Source organism: Agelaius tricolor, unplaced genomic scaffold (assembly GCF_023055355.1).
Source record: "Agelaius tricolor isolate 1412-34295 unplaced genomic scaffold, bAgeTri1.0.p SCAF_3, whole genome shotgun sequence".
Taxonomy (NCBI): Eukaryota; Metazoa; Chordata; class Aves; order Passeriformes; family Icteridae; genus Agelaius; species Agelaius tricolor.
Window position 1 is genome coordinate 57,773,408 of NW_027269263.1, and position 18,614 is coordinate 57,792,021.

The 18,614-nt window shown below is 42.9% G+C and overlaps 3 protein-coding genes across 5 annotated transcripts in view; 2 read left to right on the forward strand and 1 right to left on the reverse strand.

Moving 5' to 3' along the window:
* Positions 1-8,601, forward strand: part of RSBN1L (round spermatid basic protein 1 like) — a 47,067-nt gene extending 38,466 nt beyond the window's left edge. For both annotated transcript variants that reach the window (XM_071423989.1, XM_071423990.1), the window contains 2 exons: positions 2,969-3,077; positions 3,159-8,601. In XM_071423989.1, the coding sequence (XP_071280090.1) occupies positions 2,969-3,077; positions 3,159-3,812 (763 nt within the window). In that variant the 3' untranslated portion in view covers positions 3,813-8,601. The remainder of the gene's footprint in view (positions 1-2,968; positions 3,078-3,158) is intronic.
* A 4,747-nt stretch (positions 8,602-13,348) lies between these two features.
* On the reverse strand, positions 13,349-17,304 carry TMEM60 (transmembrane protein 60). 2 transcript variants are annotated; one of them, XM_071423991.1, is made up of 2 exons: positions 17,210-17,304; positions 13,349-14,008 (listed from the first exon to the last, which is right to left on the reverse strand). In XM_071423991.1, exon 2 carries the CDS (start codon positions 13,964-13,966, stop codon positions 13,562-13,564), a length of 405 nt encoding a protein of 134 aa, XP_071280092.1. In that variant the 5' UTR covers positions 13,967-14,008; positions 17,210-17,304; the 3' UTR covers positions 13,349-13,561. The 2 variants fall into 2 exon arrangements, with proteins under 2 accessions (XP_071280092.1, XP_071280094.1); XM_071423993.1 differs by lacking the exon at positions 17,210-17,304 and adding an exon at positions 16,781-17,036.
* Positions 17,305-17,674: 370 nt separating this feature from the next.
* PHTF2 (putative homeodomain transcription factor 2) overlaps positions 17,675-18,614 on the forward strand; it is a 63,679-nt gene continuing 62,739 nt past the window's right edge. Inside the window, exon 1 of the mRNA XM_071423994.1 lies at positions 17,675-17,845. The gene's annotated coding sequence lies outside the window, so the exon portion shown is untranslated. The remainder of the gene's footprint in view (positions 17,846-18,614) is intronic.

Sequence of the window (18,614 nt, forward strand, 5' to 3'; positions counted from 1 at the left end):
GTTTCAGTGATGAGATAATGTATGTAAAAATAATGCTTTCTGTGAGGAGAAAATAAAACAATTCCTTGGCTGCCTGAACTAAATCCATAAAAATGGATTGAGTGGGCAAAAAAAAGCTTTAGAAGTTGCTGTAGATTTAAAGAAAGTAGGATTTATTTCCTAGTTGATAGGGATGAATGTTAATGCTAGGTGGGATAAATGTTGTCTTTAAGAACAGACAGGAACAGAACTGTTGAAAAGCAAAAAGCAGATTATGGTACTAGAGGACAGACATTAAAACTAAACATTGTATTTTGAAGAAGAAAAAAATATTTGTCCTTTCCTAATTGTGACAGGATCTTGATTTGAGGTATTTTGTAAAATTACTCAAATTTTGAGTATTTGCAATTTACAGAAGAACTCTGACTATTGCTAGCAAACATTTTAAGGATTGAACTATAATCTGATAAATGCAGGTGTGATCATGCTGATTATTTAATGCCATATTCATTGATGATACCTAGTGAGCTTTAGAACTTATCAAGTGCCAGTGAAATTTTAATAATGGAAATTTATAAATTTTTTATGTGGGAAATTTGGGTGGGTTTTTACAGGGACAGCAAAAGGCACTTCTTGGCATTGTTGTTGACAAAATGAAACCTGTGCTTCAGCAAGCAGCTTTCAGGTTTGTGTTCTAGAGACTGAAGTTGTGCTTCTCTGTGTGATCATAGGAATTTCGTATATATTGCCAGTCTTTATGCATTAGGCCAGAAATATTTTTTGAAGAATATTTTTTTTGAAGAATGAGTTTAAGGGGAAAAAATACTGCCAAAACCAGTTCTAGCAGTTCTCTAGTAGAGGCTTAAATGGATTTTTCTGAAGTTATCTTATGTTTTGTTTTCATTTAATGTCTTTTTGCACATTAACTGAACTTCTGTGCTATAGTTCTGCTTGGGGGGAGATACATGATACCTAAAATAAAGGTTCTGCAAAATATTATCTCAAATTTGTGTTAAAGATAAAATCTGCAAATGCAGAATTTAAAATTATCTGATAGTATTTTTTTCTCAGTTGTTTGCAAAAGGAATGTTGTGTTCTGTGACAAAATTGCAGTACAGAGCTGGTGATCCATCATCCTCTTGGACAGATACATATGGACTGAGAGTAGGAATGACAGTGCATAAACCAGAATAGACAGTGCTGGGAAACACATCAATTTGGATTGAAGTTCTCTAAGTGTGCAAAATACTCTTTCAATTGATTTTAAGTCTTAACTTCATTTACAAATATTGGGGGTGCCAAATGCAAATTCATATTTTAAAAATAAATACCTCCATTATAAAAGGTAGATGAATGTAGTTAATGTTTTTAACACCACTGGTTAGAAGTGTTTCTGAAGCTTTTTGCTTTCAGTGTTTAAATTGGGAGTATATGGATCAAAATACAGAGACACATTTTAATCTTTAATAAGTAAAATATGTGGTCTGAAAAGTCTCCCTAGCATACTTTCAGTAGTTGATCTGGGATTTTTTTTCTCCTGAAAATAGCCTCAGACTGGTTATTTTTTTGCTTTATTGAGGCCATGACCTAAATAAAATAAACATGTCTCCTATGTTTAAAAAGCCTGAATGAACTGTACCTCACTGCCTGCTTCCTAGAACAGTAATAACAGGACACATAAATATCTTTATATAAAAATAGGTGCTCATCTTGCAATTGAAAAAGGGCTCTTGAACATCTATTGGATTCTGAAATATTTCAGAAGAAAATGTTCCAGCTCTGCTGCATGGGCTGCTCCCCAGGCCCCCCATGTCTGACTTGTTCCCCGTTTTTGGAGGGTGGAGGCAGGGTGAGGGATGAACGGCAGGGGTGGCAGGTGCCAGCCCTGCCTGCAGGAGGCACAGGCAGGAGGGCAGCAGTGGGTTCTGATCCCTGCTCCCACTCCCTGCTCCCATGGGCAGCGTCTGGATGTGCAGCCTGTGCCCACTGAGGAGCTGCTGCATTCCCTGCTGCATTCCTGTCAGCCCAGGGGCTACAGAGGGGGAAGGACAGAAATTCTAACCAGGTTCTCTCTGGCTGAGAAACTGTCCTTGCAAAACTACTCCAAGGTGAGCTTTATGCTTTATAAATGAAATCTTCATATAATCACATTTAAATTTTAAAAATCTTTCTGAAATGCAAACATCCCTCAAAAGCGAGTATGTAGAGCTTTTATTTTTAACATGTTTTCAGTGAGGAACAGAGTTTGGCCTTTAGATCAGGAATTTATAAGGATTGTAGCTGCTTTTGCCTTTTGTGACCTGATTCTAGATGATGTCTCCAGAGGAGCTGTATTAATGGTGTGTATTTTTTTGGGAGAGATGCTTTGGAACTAGAGATGTTTCTCTTAACAATTGGAATATGGAGACAAAGCCTTATTCAGACTTTGCTCTTGGGTAGCTCTCTCTAGTGAGCATAAATAGGGATGTATTTTTAAGGGATGTTTTGTGGAGGATGCCATTGGCTGATTACTGGCATTGTGGCAGCTTAATGTAGGTTCAGCTTTTACTCCTACCTCTGGGCAAGGTGTTGGAGGCTGAGGTGCTGAGCAGTGCTCCCAGTCAGACTGCTCTGTGCTCAGGTACCTGATGGGTGCTGGAGTGCTGACAGAGTAGGCCCAGTCTATCTGGGACAGCTGTCTTTCAACATCTAGGCAACCAAGAGGCCAGCTAAAAATAGAAATGGAAAATAGTGTGTTTTGTTGGCCTTTTATTGCTGCCTTTACTTCCACTTATAGAGAAATTGTAGTTAATTTGTTTAACCAGTTTAATGAGCGTCTGTTTTAGAATTAACTGTTCTGATCAACTTTTTTTTTAATTGCTGATTATGGTAGAGTTGTTGTGCTTTTTTAAGTTAAAAAATTCGCTTTATCCTTGCTTGCAGACTTTTTGTTATTTTCTGCAGCACGGTAGTTTCAGCCTCTGACTGTGCACTTGTTACTCTTCTGTAGGTCTGAGCAGCCTCGTATAACCAAAGATGTAATTTGTTTTCATGCTGAGGACTTCTTGGAGGTAGTTCAGCGAATGCAGTTAGATTTGCATGAGCCTCCACTCTCACAGGTAAGCACACTGAGAACTGATGGTCAGTGTCCTCTGAGTACTAAGTCAGAGTTTTCACCTTTCCCCACCTTTTCCCTACAGTGTGTCCAGTGGGTGGATGATGCAAAGCTTAATCAGCTGCGAAGGGAAGGCATTCGCTATGCCAGAATCCAGTTATTCGATAATGACATTTATTTCATCCCGAGGAATGTTGTGCACCAGTTCAAAACAGTTTCAGCTGTGTGTAGTTTGGCTTGGCACATCCGGCTCAAGCTCTATCATTCAGAGGAAGAACTCTCTCAAAACACAAATATTGTTGAAGCAGGGACCTCTGCAGACCCCAAGTCTTCGGTTGTTGGACTTCAGACTGACAGAGTTTGTACCGTGAGCAAAGATACCTCCGAAGACACCAAATTTCCAGATGCTCTGCAGACCAAGTACCTGCAGCAGGAGTTTGTGCCCATAAAACATGAACCTCTTGCATCTCTCAGAGTAAAAGAAGAACCCATGAATGTTGATGTTGCTGAAAAGACAGTGACACCTAATGACGTCGGGGGACAGAATGTTCAGGCTAGGCTGGGTCACGCTGAGTTGACATCACTAAAGTTGGAAGTGGATTCTAAATTTGAAACCGGCAACAAGGACTTACAAGGCAAGTTGTGCTCTGGAGGTCACGTACATCCAGATGATACAAGACAGCCTAGCTCATCATATCCAAAATTGCATGGACAAAGAGAGGATGATTTTTTGTGCTAAATTTGTATATATGGTTTTAAATTCCTTTTTAAACTTAATGATGTAATAATGTAAAGATCATAAATTGTGAGGCAAGTTTGTGACTTGTCTTCGCATCTGTTACAGAAAATAGTTATGTAGCTTTGTAACATTCCTCAGTGCCTGTCCATAACTGTGAAGTATCAAAGCACTTAGGGCCAGATGCACTGTAAACACTGCAGGTTTAACATAAAGAAGTCTTTAAATAATTTTGAGTTGTAGGTTTTAGAGTAGAGCTGACATTTAACATATATATTTTTTGTAAGATGAGCCAGAATTCTTTTTGACAATTCCAGGCTTTTCCATAGAGCTTATTTATACCAATTTTTTCATTTTAAATGTGTCAGCACTGTAGTGTAAATATCTTTTTTAAGAATCTTTTTAGTGTGATTTATACTGAAATGTGAGCTGCTTAATAAAGGTTCATAATAACAGATTGGTTTTATTTTTGGGTCTGCAAAAAATAATTCAGTCCAACTGCCTCTCTTAGTGGTTATGTTTCTGCCTGCCACTAATGCATAGGATGCCCTTACGCCTTGAGGGTGAGGAGCTGTAGCAAACTGAGGTAGAGCTGAGGCATCTCTGTAAATGCAGATTAGTCAGAAGGCAGAATCAGTCCTCCCTTCACACAGTTCCTTATGGGTGCTCATTCCAGGCACTCCCCAAACTCCTGCTGTCAGATACTCATGTGGAACAGGGAGTCAGACTGGCTCTTTGGAGGGCACTTGGACACACAGTGGGCTCCAGGAGTGCTGCCAGTACCTGCCTGCATCTCTCTAGATGAGCTGGTGCAAGGGTGCAAACTCTCTCCTGGGCTTTGCCTCTTGGCCCAGCTCAGGGCACAGTTCAAGTTCAGACAGTTCCACTTCACATTAAAAAAAAGAAAAGCAACCAAAAAAATCAACAAACCCACAAAACAAGCCAAAAAAGCAACCATTCCCTCAAATCTGTTATCTGACTGCAATTAAAAGAATATTTAAGTAATTACTTACCAAGCTAAAAAGGCCTGGACTTTGGCAGTGACCTGTAATTCACAGAGACATACCTGGATTTGAATTGTCCCTGTGGTGATAGTGCCAGGCAATAAAGAGGCTGTGTTGCTTATATGTGTAGTGGGAAGGTTCCTCATGAGTCACAGTTTGGAAGCAAGAGGTGTTTCATTAAGAAAATAACAGCAGCGTCCAAGTTAACTGTTCTCTTTCCCCAGCTATGGAACACTTGGATTCTTTTAGGTTGTGTCCTGAGGGAAAAGAATTTCAAGGCTAGCTAGCATCTGATCTGGTAACTCTGTCATTTAACCTGTTTATTGTCTGTGTATTGTACTCCTGTGTAGTTCAAACACAGCCACATGATACGTGTCTCTTGGATAGCTGCACACAGCAGTGAACTGCCCTACAGCCTGTCCTTCAGCTCAATATGTAAAACTTCACATCCAAGGCCTATTATTTCCAAAGCCCTCTGTATCTCTGATTTTTGTTAGGAATTTTCTGTATAACATTTTTGGAAGTTGTACATCCTTAAGTACCCAGTTTATGAACTTTGATGCAATTAGTGGTCACTTTGGCTTCATTAGTAGCAATAGAAAAATGTGATTTTCAGGCAATGTCCAGTTCAACTACCTGAGGTCCTTCTGTTGTAAATGCTTTTTTCCTTATAGGTTGTTAAAATATTACTGCATACTCACAGGTGGCACTAAAATCAGCTATTTATTAGATGAGTGCGCTGATTGGTTTAATCCAAAAGATGTCAAGAAATTATTAATTAAATCAATATTTGAATTGCTAAACATTACTCCTACATAGCCATAAATATGTATTAGAGAAGCAATAGAAATGTGAGTCTCTTGGATGTGGCTAATACGTCCTTAAGTCTTACTACTGTTTTCTTTAATGCTGGCTAAGAGATTACTACCAGTTTTGCAGCCTCAGGGATCTTTCTTTCCCCTTTGCTGTGAGCAAATGATCCATGTGTGATGTGGTATTTTATTGCCTCTAGCAGATTCTGATCTGAAAAAATTAATTTGTTCATGTAAGAATTTGAGCCTCCCTTATAGCAGGAATGTGGTCTCAGCTCCCTTGATTGTTTTCTGGATTTTCTGGAAATAATACTTCCACCTGTAATCTCTGGCTTCATGAACATCCATGCACAGTTACTTGGCCATTCCTGTTCTGTGTGCTGCCCATGGGAGAGCAGCAGCAGAGCAGAGCTGCAGCTTGCACCAAGCACACAGCTCTGCAGCTGGGATAGATGAGGGCTCCAGCTTTAGCCAGATACTGCTTTTTAAAACAAAAACCACTCAAAACAAACTCCCAAAACTATTTAGTTGACTCAGAATAACAAATCTTACCAGTGTGCTGGTCATGCATAGGCTGACCATTCGTTTGGGTTCATTCAAGTCATTTTTGGTAACCTGTCAGATTTTAGTGAAGTGTGGACACACATCCCCCAGCACAGCTGCCAACTTTCTGCAGCATAGGCCCTGTCCAAACAGAAAGAATAAATCCTTGAAAACTATGAGCAAATACAACTTTACACTTAAGAGTAGAACTTTGTTTCTTTTTGGAGACCTGCTCAGTGCTCTTGGCTGATGTAGTCATGAACTTCTGCTCAGGTATCTTAATCCTGAGGTTTTGCTTCTGAAGTGCCCACATATTCAACCCATTTTATTCTTACCACTTTCAGAATTTTAAGAGATGTTTTAAAGTGGCAGCTTTTTGCAGTTTGTATGTATTCTTTTGTTTTTTTGAGACAGACTAGGTTCTTACTTTAGGCAAAATTCCTTGCAGAGAGAATTGGAACCATATTGGGATTTTCAATGGCTACCAGACCTCCCTTTGCATTTACAGATGTCTGCAGTCTGGGCTGTCTGGCTGCATTATTGTTTAGTTTTTACTTGCTTTTTAAAGAAAAGATTTAAAAGAAGTGTCTTCTCCCTGTGGTATGTTCATTTTAATGAGGTTGTCCTTTGAGAGGGGAGTACTTTTTCTGAGAATGTCACCTCCCAAATTGTTCATTAATCTGACAAAGGCCTTGCTTCACTCCTGTGCTATGGCCTTTATTCCTGCTGCATACAACTTCATCTTCAAACTTTTGCTTCAGCAATAAATCTTTCATGTGTTTTGCTGTACTGAAATTAGTCCTTGCTTATTGCTTTTGCCCCTTCTCTGGATTTTGGTGATATATAAATCTTTGTTATTTTGGCTGAAATCTCCAGTGTTTTAGTTGTCTCTCTTGGCCCTTGTTCTTGTGCAGATTGGAGAGAGCTGCCTGAGGCCATTGGTGCTGTTCCTATCTCCCTGCACGTGCAGTGGTGTTCCAGTTAATAACATGATGTGCAGAAAATTAGATGTTTTCCTAGATCCTGGTACATATTTTTGGGTAGCAAAGAATTGCATTGTTACAGTTGCTAAAAAAGCTTTCAAGGGGGGTAGCTACTTTTTTTTCTTTTAATATTACCGGATCTTTTGCATTTCACTGGCGACTGACTTCATGTGTTACATACAAGTGTTACTCAGTGTTGTGTCACCCCCAGCCCTCCAAATGCCTGAAAATTGACTCTTGAAAGAATTTTCATTACAGGTACTGCTGGCATGCAGATTTTCCCTTCCTTGTTACTATAGCGAATATTTCAATACTACTTTAACTGAAATATTAACTCTATCTAGTATTAGAAATAAAGTATTATTTTAGAGGGTGATGATTTAATTCTTCATCTGTGAAAGAATTCCTTGGTGATAAATAAAGTTGATTTTTAAGTGGATATACATGTGCACAGTAAATAAGTTGGAATTGCAAAAGATGTAGGAAATGGAAATCTGAAATAGTAGAATGCTCTGAAAGCGATTCGAACATCACAGATTTGGAAAATTGAGTAAGTCTTCCAAGAAACACAAGACTGGTATTCATTTATCAAAATGACTGTTTTCTAATATCTGCATGTGAATAAGATGCTGAATTGACCAAAAGAAATCCATGATTTTTCCTTGTTCATTGGCAGAATGAACTGTTGTGAGATAGCACACTGCCACGTGACCCTGCTAGGCTCAGAGCTGTACTGATTCTGATCAACAGATCAAAGAACTCCTCAAGCTTCTCAAGTGTCATTTTGTTTATTTTCTTGTAGTGGTCAGGTGTGTAGAGAGCCTTGTGTTTAGGCAGCACAGTGCCTGTACCTTACCAGGATGTATCCAAGCTGGAAATGGAGAAGACAAATTTTCACTGCTTTGTGCTTTGCTGTGAATGACTGTCAAGAACGTTTGTTTGATTTGATTATGAGTCACTGTGTTCAGCTGATATTTTATTACTTTCTTAAACCGATGAAATGCACTTTAAAATTGTATAGAACTTACTGATATTTTGTGCAGATCCCACTGAATTTGCAACATATGTGGGAATATTTGGGGAACTGATTCCCATCAGTCACTCATTTCATTTTTCTTAAAAATGCAAGTTATTTTGTCTTCTGTTCAGAAGCAGTGATTAACTTCACAATATTTAGGTTGCTGTTTCTGTTAAAATCATCAGGGATACTGACATTGCAAATTTAGTGTATTATATTCTAACCACTGTTTTTCTCTGTGCTTTGATGCTGATATGATCTCTGCTTTGAAGCCGTGCTGTACTTGAGTGCCAGCTAAACATTGATCTTCTCTTGTTCTGGTCATGCTGATAGATGAGCCTACTGATGAGGGCGTTAGTCCTAAATAGTCCTTTAATATTTGGTGTACAGTTACCTGATACAAACATTGATTAAAACAGCAGTTTAAACTTCTATTTTTATCAAGTTTGATTTTTCAATAGCTATTTTGATACTCTGTTTTCTCATTGAATTTGCCATCCACTGGAATGATGGTGCCATGTTGGGTGCAGCTCAGGCCTGTGCTCTAAGGGCTGTGCTTTTTATGGGAGCTTTTTCATCTGGTTGAGACAAAGTGGGGCAGTTAGCAGAGAAAGCTGCTCCTGGTGTCTGGAGATGAAAATCTTGAGAATTAGACCTGTGTGTGGGAGACTATGTAACATAAGTCAAGGCTGCTAAATCTTTATTCTTAGCATGCAAGAGTAACACCCAGGTACTTGACAATGTGAGCTGAAGCAAGTGTTTTAATTAATCACAGAAATTGAATTTTTAGACTAAAAAACATCTTTAAGTGGTGATTTTTTAATGAACTTCAGAAGGAACACTGAGATAAAAATTAAGGAGGATGAACTAAGCTCACATTCTCATTGCTTTCCTGTTTCTTGCTCTTAGGCTGTTGTTCTGCACTGTAGAGAGACTTCTCTTATATTTGTCTGCTTGGGATGTTGGTTTTGTTAGGAAAGGCAGATCAGAGGGAATGGCATCACTGAGTTGCAGATTTTCCTGTTCTTTATCCCACCTCAGTACAAATCCAAGGAGGAAATGCAGAATTTGTATTGAACAGTACTCTAGGTCCAGCTACAGAGATTCCCTAAGTTCTCAAAGCCTGATGCTTTTCAGCAGCAAGTTGATACCCAGGCCCATTCAGGTCTACAGAGCTTTATGGGAAATTAACTCCATCAAAACCTTCAAAACCAGTAAAGTTACAGTAAAAAGGTGCAAATGTTCTTTTCACAACTCAGCATAGTTGTTTTTACTGCAATCCTAATTAAAAAGCATAATGTGTTACATGATAGTGCTATGTTTTCCATGCTAGTAAATTCAAACAACTTATTTCTGAGGATGCAATTATTCAGGAGCTTTTTGACTGAAAAGCCATGTTTTGGGGTTTTTTTGCCCAAAATTTTATTGATGTTAAAATAGGGAACACCTGATGTTAAAATTCTAAGTTTCTGGGAGTCTCATAATTTCCACTTTCAATTCCACTTTCTGTCACCCAACTTTCTACACTGTGGAAATGTGAAAATTTTCATGAGGTTAGGCAAACATTTTGCTTCTGTACTGTGATACAGATGTATCAGGAAATAATACTGATAATACATCCCTCAAGTGTTTGTGCACCCTGTCCTGTGTTAGTTCAGGCTTTGTTATTGCCCTCTGTGCCTGGCAGTGCATTTTGTGTGTGTCTGCACATGTTCTCAGAGCATTTGGGGTAAACTTTGTTATAGGTGGGGATGCACATGTCACAGAACTGCATTTTTCAAGTATAAAAAGAACACAAACCTAGATGGTGTTCTAAAATGGTGACAAATCAAGAAAACCAGTAAGAATTGGCAATTGCAAATTTCAGTTTCATGACCTTTCACACATGTGTTAATGATTTTTTGTTATCAGACAAAAGCAGATACTCACCTGCAATGCATACTGACGTGTTCAAACCTGTATACATGATGGAAAGAGAGAAATTATGTGGAGTGTATCTCTCCATGTCCAATATATATCATCAGTACACAGAAATAACTTCCATTTGGTTTCAACAAGCTTTTGAATTGCAGTTTAAAACAAAGCTCCTGAAAGCCAGATTCTCTCCTTTGCCCCCCACCAGCTTCTGCAGGGAGCTGAGACATCCTTGTGCCTTTTTTATCACAAATCAGTGTGAGCCATCTCAGCGTGGAGCTCTCCTTTTCCTGCCACCTTCAGCAAATTTGCCTTTCACTTGTTTTATCTTGTTACTGAAGATCAGTTGGTAAATTTAGGAAAATGTGTGAGGAGATTGGTGGAAATTGGTTCCACTTCCAAGCTGTCATCAGCACCTTTGAGAACAGCGTAATTATGAACAGATTTAATTAATTCCTGCAGCTCTTTCTGGAGAGGTCACAGTGGGCTATAGTGTACTTTGTGTCACAGATCCTTCTGAATGAAGTTCTGATAAGGCAGAGATGTGTGCACAAAGATCTCAGCACTGTTCAGGTCAGTTAAATACGATACAAAATTCTCAAAAGGGAAATGTTCTTGTCCAAGTTCCCCTGTAAGGACAAGGAGCTTGGAAAGCTGAGCAGTTCTGTCTGGCTGTGTGTGACTTCTGTATGACACCAGCAAGAAGCATCTGCTTCAGCTTTCCAAATAATTTATTTCAAGGTTGGTTAACCTTTTAAAAAAAAAAAAAAAGCCAAACCCACAACCCAAACTGATATTGCTGATCTTTTCCTATTGAATTAGAGGCAACAATTACAAGGAGATTTGTAAGGACTGTGTGTGATTCTAGTTAATTAGAGATGCCAAACTTTCTGATAATTGTTACATCTGTGGAAGAGAAGGGCTTTATTAAGGGGGCAGAGTCACCATTCATGGCCTATCTTGCTAATAATACACCAAGTTCCACTGAAGCCAGTTCTTACTCTTCCATCTTTTGTTTTATGTCATAACAATCAATTACCATTGTCAGCTGGGCTGAGGAAACCTGCTCTGCTCTCCTGAGCAGCATGGGGCTGTGCTGGCATCCTCTAAACAAGAGGGTTTGGAATTTTATTTTTCCAGAATCATCAGATGGAAAAGGACCATGGGTGTTATTTTATGCTTGGTCCCATACCTACCACAGGTAAGTGTGTGTGTGTGCAGATAAAATCATCTTGTCTGAGGTGCTTGAATGCTTGTTACACACTTGTATCACTGCTTGCTAAGTGGCTCATCACAGTTTACCTGAATTGGAGGTAGGGCTTTAGATACTCTTCATACATTTTGAAAGCAGCCATAACAAATGCTCAAGGTCTAGACTGCATTCCATGGCATTCCATTCCAGGCAGGGGCTCCCGTGGCTTGGGTTGCCATTTGCAGAACAGAACCAAGTGGGACTTGCAGATCAAATCTGTCCTCTCCACCCCACACACAAAGCTGGACACACACCCAGCACCCTGTTCTCTCCACCCCACACACAAAGCTGGACACACACCCAGCACCCTGTTCTCTCCACCCCACACACAAAGCTGGACACACACCCAGCACCCTGTTCTCCCACCCCACACACACAAAGCTGGACACACACCCAGCACCCTGTTCTCTCCACCCCACACATGGGTACCTGTGGCACCTGTGTGTGCTCACTCTCACAGCTGCTGTAGCCAGCAGGTCTCAGAGCCTGTTCTGACATTAGTGTACCCCTCCCCACAGCACATCCTCATCACAAGTGCCAGTTTTTCTTGAAAAACCACTCAAGACTGAAGGAAGTCAGTGCTCCATGGGACCCTCACATGAATGGGCAAGAACTCTCAAACACAGAGCAAGATGAAGTATTTTTGAGAACTACACAATGCATAGCTACACCTCCAAACAACTGTTCCTGCTAGACACTCCCCATAAATGACCTGATGTGCATATCTTGGGGCTGGGTACATGGGTTTGCTTAGTAAAAACCAATGATTTGTTATAAAAAGAAAGGGTTTATAAATATTTTTACTTTTTTTTAAAAACAGCTACTGTTTTGAATTCTTTTGTCTCTGTCTTTTCCTGGCTTCCCCTTTAGCAAGGTAGGACAGTCAACCATTCTGAAATAAATAAATATGACTTACATTCATTTTATAGAGGATTTGTTACCTGATATTCTGAATTGAGATTAACTGCCTTGGAATGGAACATGTTTTCTTAGATAAAGCTCTTTCAGCAGCCTCCCACAATCTGGTTCCTCTGTGTTTTTACCCACATCTGTGTGATGAAACAGCAAGAGTAAATCCAAACACTTCAGGAAGACTTTTTTTCCACAGACAAGTACAGCTGAATGTACATACTTAAAATTTTATTAGTGAAACACTTGTCTAGGTATGTCCTGTTACCCTAGACTGTTTTTCATTCACTTGACATTCTTTTGTCTCTAGGAATGGATCAGTATTTTCAGTATGCATGTTAATAATGTCCCAGATAACTGCTACATTTGAATTTGGTGTTACTGTATCTCCTGGAAGAGCATTTTAGCCCACAAAATACACTTGTAGTTCCAGTTCTTCCCTCAAGTCCTATTCACTTGTTACCTGACAAAGGTCATTTCCTCACATCTGAGTTTGTCAGTGCTCCATGAAGCCAAGGCTTCACACCCAAAAATTCATATCCTCTGCTATTAAAGACTGTGTTCAAGTAACACTTTGAGGCAGGTACAAATGCAGTATTTTATACTCACCCTGTATTTTCAGTCTCTTGCAGCATTGGTGATCTCTCACTTGGAAAAGAAATACCATTGTCTCCCTCTTCTCTGGATCTCAGGACTGCTGGCATAGCTCAGCTACCAACTGTGTTCCCTAAGGTTAACAAACTGGTTGGTTATGGGCTGTTACAGCAGCTTAGAAAACTGCTTATTTTTACACTGCTAATGGAATCTCACTGTCCAAAAAAAAAAAAAAAAAGGTGTTCCTTTACTTGCTCTTATTTGACTGCTGTCAATTGTTACTGATTTTTAAAGCAAATTTAGCTCTGTATGGAAATTACTGTTAACTGGTTATTTCTTGACTTACAGGATAAGTAGCAGAAAATGTTAGTCCTCTTTCCTGGGGTTACTCAATGTGCTGGGTACTCTGGGTAGAACATTTGTGGTTTTTTTGACAAGGTCTTCTACCTGCACGTGAAGAACCCATATCTTATTCCATGTAACAAGTATCAGCAATCATATTAGAACAGCTTATGTTGAACAAATACTTTTATTTACAAGAGCATATGTGAGTTTTAAAATAAAAAAAAAGAAACACGTCTACTTTCAGTCTTCAGTCTGCTTTAGCTTAAGTCTCCAGCTTGACTCATTTGGCTTTCTAGTTTGAAGATCAAATTTGTGGCAAAATGGTAATAATCTAGTAATTTGGTGCCAGTCCTGGCCCTGGAAAGCACCTGGCCTAGCCTAGTCTCTCCGTACATAGAAGATATTGTATCCCAGTTCCACCATGGCCCCCAGCAGCAGGGCCCAGAGGGGGATGAACACGTAGGCCAGTTTCATGGTGGTGAAGCGCTGCAGCTTGGCACACAGGGCCAGGCAGAAGGCCAATTTCAGCAGCATGGCAACGAGGTACCAGACTTTCTTCTTCATGTTCTGGGAGCCGTTGCGGGGGTCAAAGCCAGACTTGCAGCGCCCAGCCATTTTTACAATCAACATAACGAGAAGAATTGTGTCAAAGATCCACACTGGAATAAAAATGAGGAACCAGTTCCACGGTGCTTTCTCATCCAACTTCAGCACCAGCATGATGAGGAAGAGTAAGGTAAAAAGCCATGTCAGCAGCACTCTTTGCGCCAGGGACATTCTCATTTAAACAGCTTTGAGAGGAAGGCCTTCGCTGTCAGCAACAACCTAACAAACAAAAAGGGGAGGGGAGGCATCAAAAGATGGCTCTACACCACCATGAGGCATGTTCCATAAAGGAGACCAATTCCTTGCTCTGGCTTTCCCACTGCTAGCCTCACCCACATACTGCTTCCCAGCACTTTCATGATTAGCATGCTCAGCTGAGCAGGGTTTGCTCCAGTCCACCATTCCCTTGGAGTGCCTTAAGTCAGCTGTGTAAGTGCCTTCATCTAAATCTGTTCAGTGAAACAAACTGTACTTTAATCCTAAACAAGCTGTCAGACTCATTTAGGATTTCTGAAAGCTAAGAATATGTTCAGATCCATTTTCCACCAGTACTGAGGCACTCAGAGCTAACACTTGAAAACAAAACGTAACAGTTCTGTCTCTGTAACAAAATAACCACAGTAAAACCTGAACCAGCACCAAGAGCCCAAAAACCCTCGCAGGGATCCTGCAGTTTGAGAGCTGCAGCTGAACTGATCTGGGCTCACACTGAGCACTGCCCAGCTTTCTGTCAGCCAGCAATCTTGAAATGACTAAAAGCTACAGATAAGGTTTGCTTCTTGGCAGGTATCTCAAGTATTTCAGACACTGGCTGACAGGTTTATTGGCTGGGTAGGATATTTAAATTTCTCTGTAGTCATGACAAAAGAAAAACAAGATAAATGCATCTGCTGCTGCAGTCACGAAAGTGAAGTTTTTATCTTCCTAACTGGATAGTTTTTACCACTGCATCTGCCAAAAGCCTTTCACTACAGGTGTAAAAAGCAGAAGTGTGAAGGACTGTGATCTTCCTCTAGATTTCATGCTACAAAAATGAGTAATTTTCACCTGTGAAATGGTGCTGAAATATGTATTTTAACCTTTTCAAAAATTTGAGTTAAAATTTTTACTAATTTCCTTTAAAACACAAATAATCTTTCACCTGAAATAAGAAAATGAGCTTTGATTTGTTCCAGACTAGAAAAAATATTTGAATGACTGGAAGTGTGATGTTGTGTTCTGAAGCAGTGAATGCTGAGCACCAGATGCTGAGGGAAGGACAAGAGCTGCTGCCCCTCTGTGCCCAGGAGCTGCTGCTGCTGCTTCCTGTGAGTTATTACCACAGCACACCACATCACCTGACTGTGGCTGCTGAACTCACCCAGCAAGCACAAATGCACAAATCTACTGCCACCCGGTTTTTGTTTTTAGAACTGGAATAGTTTTTTGCCAGATTAGGAAGTTGAACAAATTCTGTGCTCAGATAAGATTTGCTGCTGGAAGGAGGGAAATAAAAGTTGCTGTCTCAACTGGTTATGAGATGACCTACTATTTTACAGTAAGGGGATAACAATTTTGTACATCACTAAAATTATCCTACAGCTTAAATCTGCATCTTCTGATACACAGTTCAACAAACAGATCTACTACTTTGTTCAGTCTGGGTTTGAAGTTTGAATGGATTTGATTCAGTGGATTGGATTTAGTAAGATTTCTTGTAAGAAGATCCAGTTTTGCCTAAAATAATCTAAGTTGGAGTTGCAGTCAGTGTGTCCCCTCCTTGTTTTGGGGCTGACACTTGTGTCCAAGTCAGGCCAGTTCCCTGAGCTGAACTAGAAAAAAAAGAGGAAGTTTAAAGTAGGATTTTGTAGTTTTGCTTTTCACAGTCTGAGTTCTGCTCAGATCACCAAAGGGTCTGGTCAAAGGCAGTTCCTGACAGGGTGGAACCAAGACCCCCACCCTTCTCTTTGCTGGGGAAGAGGGGAAGCTCAGAAGCAGCAGCCGAGTTAAGGGGACAAAAAAATTAGAGGAGGTTTAGATAGCATTGTTTTGCTCTTGTTACAGAAACAAACCTAAACCAGCTGGCAGGGGATTGCAGAACAATTACTATGTCTGGCCTAAAGCATTTACAGTATTTTGAAAACACTTGCAATATTCTCATGTGCAAGTCTGTGGCTAAAGTGAGGAGTCATGGTCTGAAACGAAGTTTCAACATTCTTTTCATGAGAATGTTTTTCAAAACCAGTTCTGGAAATCAATGCTACAAACACTACAAGAAGGGCACTCTCTTATTAGCAAACTGGAGAAAGCAGAAACCAAAGAGAAACAGACTGGAAACTTGGGTCTGAAAGGAAAAAAGAAACTCAACACTCTTAGAAGTATCAGGTTATCAGATAGATACTCAAAGAAGGTGCTATCATCTGTCTCTAGAGGAAACACAAAGCTACTGAAGATGTATTACATGGGGCTACTCAATTTGAAGGTTGTTCACTTGAAAATACTTTCAGTTTGCTAAGAACCACTGGAAAAAACAGGTAGAAAATTCAGCATGGGAAGAAGTTACACTGCCTTTCTCTGACCTAACAGACATTCCTGCCAGATTGGGCAGGACTGCAAGAATCCAGTCAGTTTTAGAGGCATTTTGAGATGAAAACTCAAGAAAATCCAAGTGTACTTTTGAGATCTTAAGAGTCCAATTAAAGAAACCTACCAGATTTTGAAGGCTGAGAGCTGGATACAGAGCTGACATAACAATGAAGGGTTTGATTACATGGAGCATTTGATTGTCTCATAGTGAAACAAAGATGATGGGCAGATTCTCTGCTGGAGCCCAGCTATCCCAGCAAGCTGGGTGACACTGGGAAAAGGATGCAGCTGTGCTACAGGTCTGGACTGGCTCTTCAGTGAGAACACAGTGAAAATAGAAAAGCTCCTGACTCCTATTAAAGGACCAACATAATTAGAGAGTGAATATTTTCAGTGAGCAGAAACTATCCAAGGAGCATCACTGACCTTGGTGGGATGATCTGCATAACGAGGATATTATGAGAGCTAATACTGTCCTGTTTAAGAGAAAAAATAAAGAGGGCAACTCACACATGACAGTCAGCTCAGTAGTAATAACATGAACCTACACATTTAGATTTAAAGCGTGAGCATCGCCTAAAAAAGTCCTGAAATTCGTATTATGGTGAAGCCATATTCAACAGAACCCCAGTTCCATTACATACCTTTTTAGAGGCTACTCCGATCGTATAGGTAAGTTAACACTTCGAAAGAAATACTGCGGTAGGCCCGGCTTAAAACCCCAATTAAACACAGCTTTGTATTCACAAACTCGGCCCCTCCCTCGGCCCCACGGCCTTGTCCCGCCAGGCCCCGCTTCCCCGGCCGTGCCGGCGGTCCCGGAGGCGGGAGCCCCCCTCGCTGCCCGTCACCTACCGCAGATCCCGGCGCATCCCCCGGTCCGCGGGGCCCGCGCTCAGCTGAGGGGGCGCGGGGCCCTCCCCGCCCGCTCCGCCTCAGGGAACCGCCCGCCTCCCTCCCCCGCCCCGCGCTTGCTATTGGTCCTGCCGCCCTCCATTCTCATTGGGCTATGGCGACGTCGCTCATGTTAATCCCGCCTTCCTAGTCCGGCCGTCGGTGACGCCCCTCGAGCCCGGGCCGCCCATCCCGGTTGGCGGCGGGTCAGCCTGGAGCCCCGCCCCCGCTGCCGATTGGTGTAAAGGGCTGTCTGTCACAGCGGCCCCACCTCCGCCTCGCCGCCTGTCCGTCAAGCGCAGCCCTGCCTTTCCCGCGCTCTCGTTGGGCTGTGCCGCTGCCAGTCACGGCTCGGCCCCGCCCCCGGAGGCGGAGGGGCCGCCATTGGCTGCTGGCCCCCGCTGGCCCCGCCCCGGCCCGGCGGCGCGCGCGGGTGGCGCGCTGTTGCTGCCGCCGCTGGCGCCTGGACGCGCGCGCCGCTCCCCCCCCCTCGCGCTTCCCCCGCCAGCTGTTGCCTCGCGCGCGCCTTCCCGCCGCCGCCTCGCGCTCCCGCCGCCGTTGCGTGCGGCGCGCGCTGCCCCGCGGCACCGGCGAACGGTGAGATGGCGGCGGGGGGGGGGTCCGGCACCCGGGGGGGGCTCCGGCACCCGGGGGCGTCTCCGTCCCGCCGGGGCAGAGCGGGGGGGAGAACCGGGGCGCCGAGTTCCCCCCGCGGCTGGGGAAGGGGCCGACCGCGGCGCGGGGGGCCGGCCGGGGCGAGGCGGCGGTGCCCTCTCGGCGCTCGGGGACAGCGCGGCGGAGGCGCGGGGCGGGCATCACCGGCGGGGCTGCCGCGGCTACCCTGGCCGGGCGGCGGGAGCGGGGCGGCTGCCGCCCCCCAGCTCCCCCGGGGCAGCTCTTGCCGGGGCACGGGCGGGCGGCCGCGGCCTCCGCGGCGCCGCGGTTCCCACCGGCGGGAGCCGGCGCCGCTGGGGCGGGGGTCCGAGCGCGGCTCCGGGCGGCCCCTGCCCGCAACGCCGCGGAGCCGCATCGGGGCCGGCCGGGCAGCGGCCGCGCCGTCCCGGAGCCGTCGGTGTCCGGGCTGCCGTGTCCTCCGGTGCGGGCGGAGATGTGCCGGTACGGTCCGGGGCCCTTGCCGTGCTCGGGGCATTGCCTGCCCGCTCCGGCTCTGCTGTGAGGCTCCTGCCTCCACTGAGCTGCTTGAGCGTACCGAGAGCTGCCTCCGTGCCTGTGTCAGGTGATAGAACGATAGAGCGTCTTTTCTGCTTCCCTTCAGAGCTCCTGAATTTCGGCATCTTCATGTTCGTCTCTGACCTCGTCTCGTGTCTCTTGTGTTTTACATGCGTTTATGCTTTCTTTTGCTTTA

Bases quoted from the DNA above. Each gene is read 5' to 3' on its own strand.
- TMEM60 (XM_071423991.1), bottom strand. From the start codon at position 13,966: ATGAGAATGTCCCTGGCGCAAAGAGTGCTGCTGACATGGCTTTTTACC.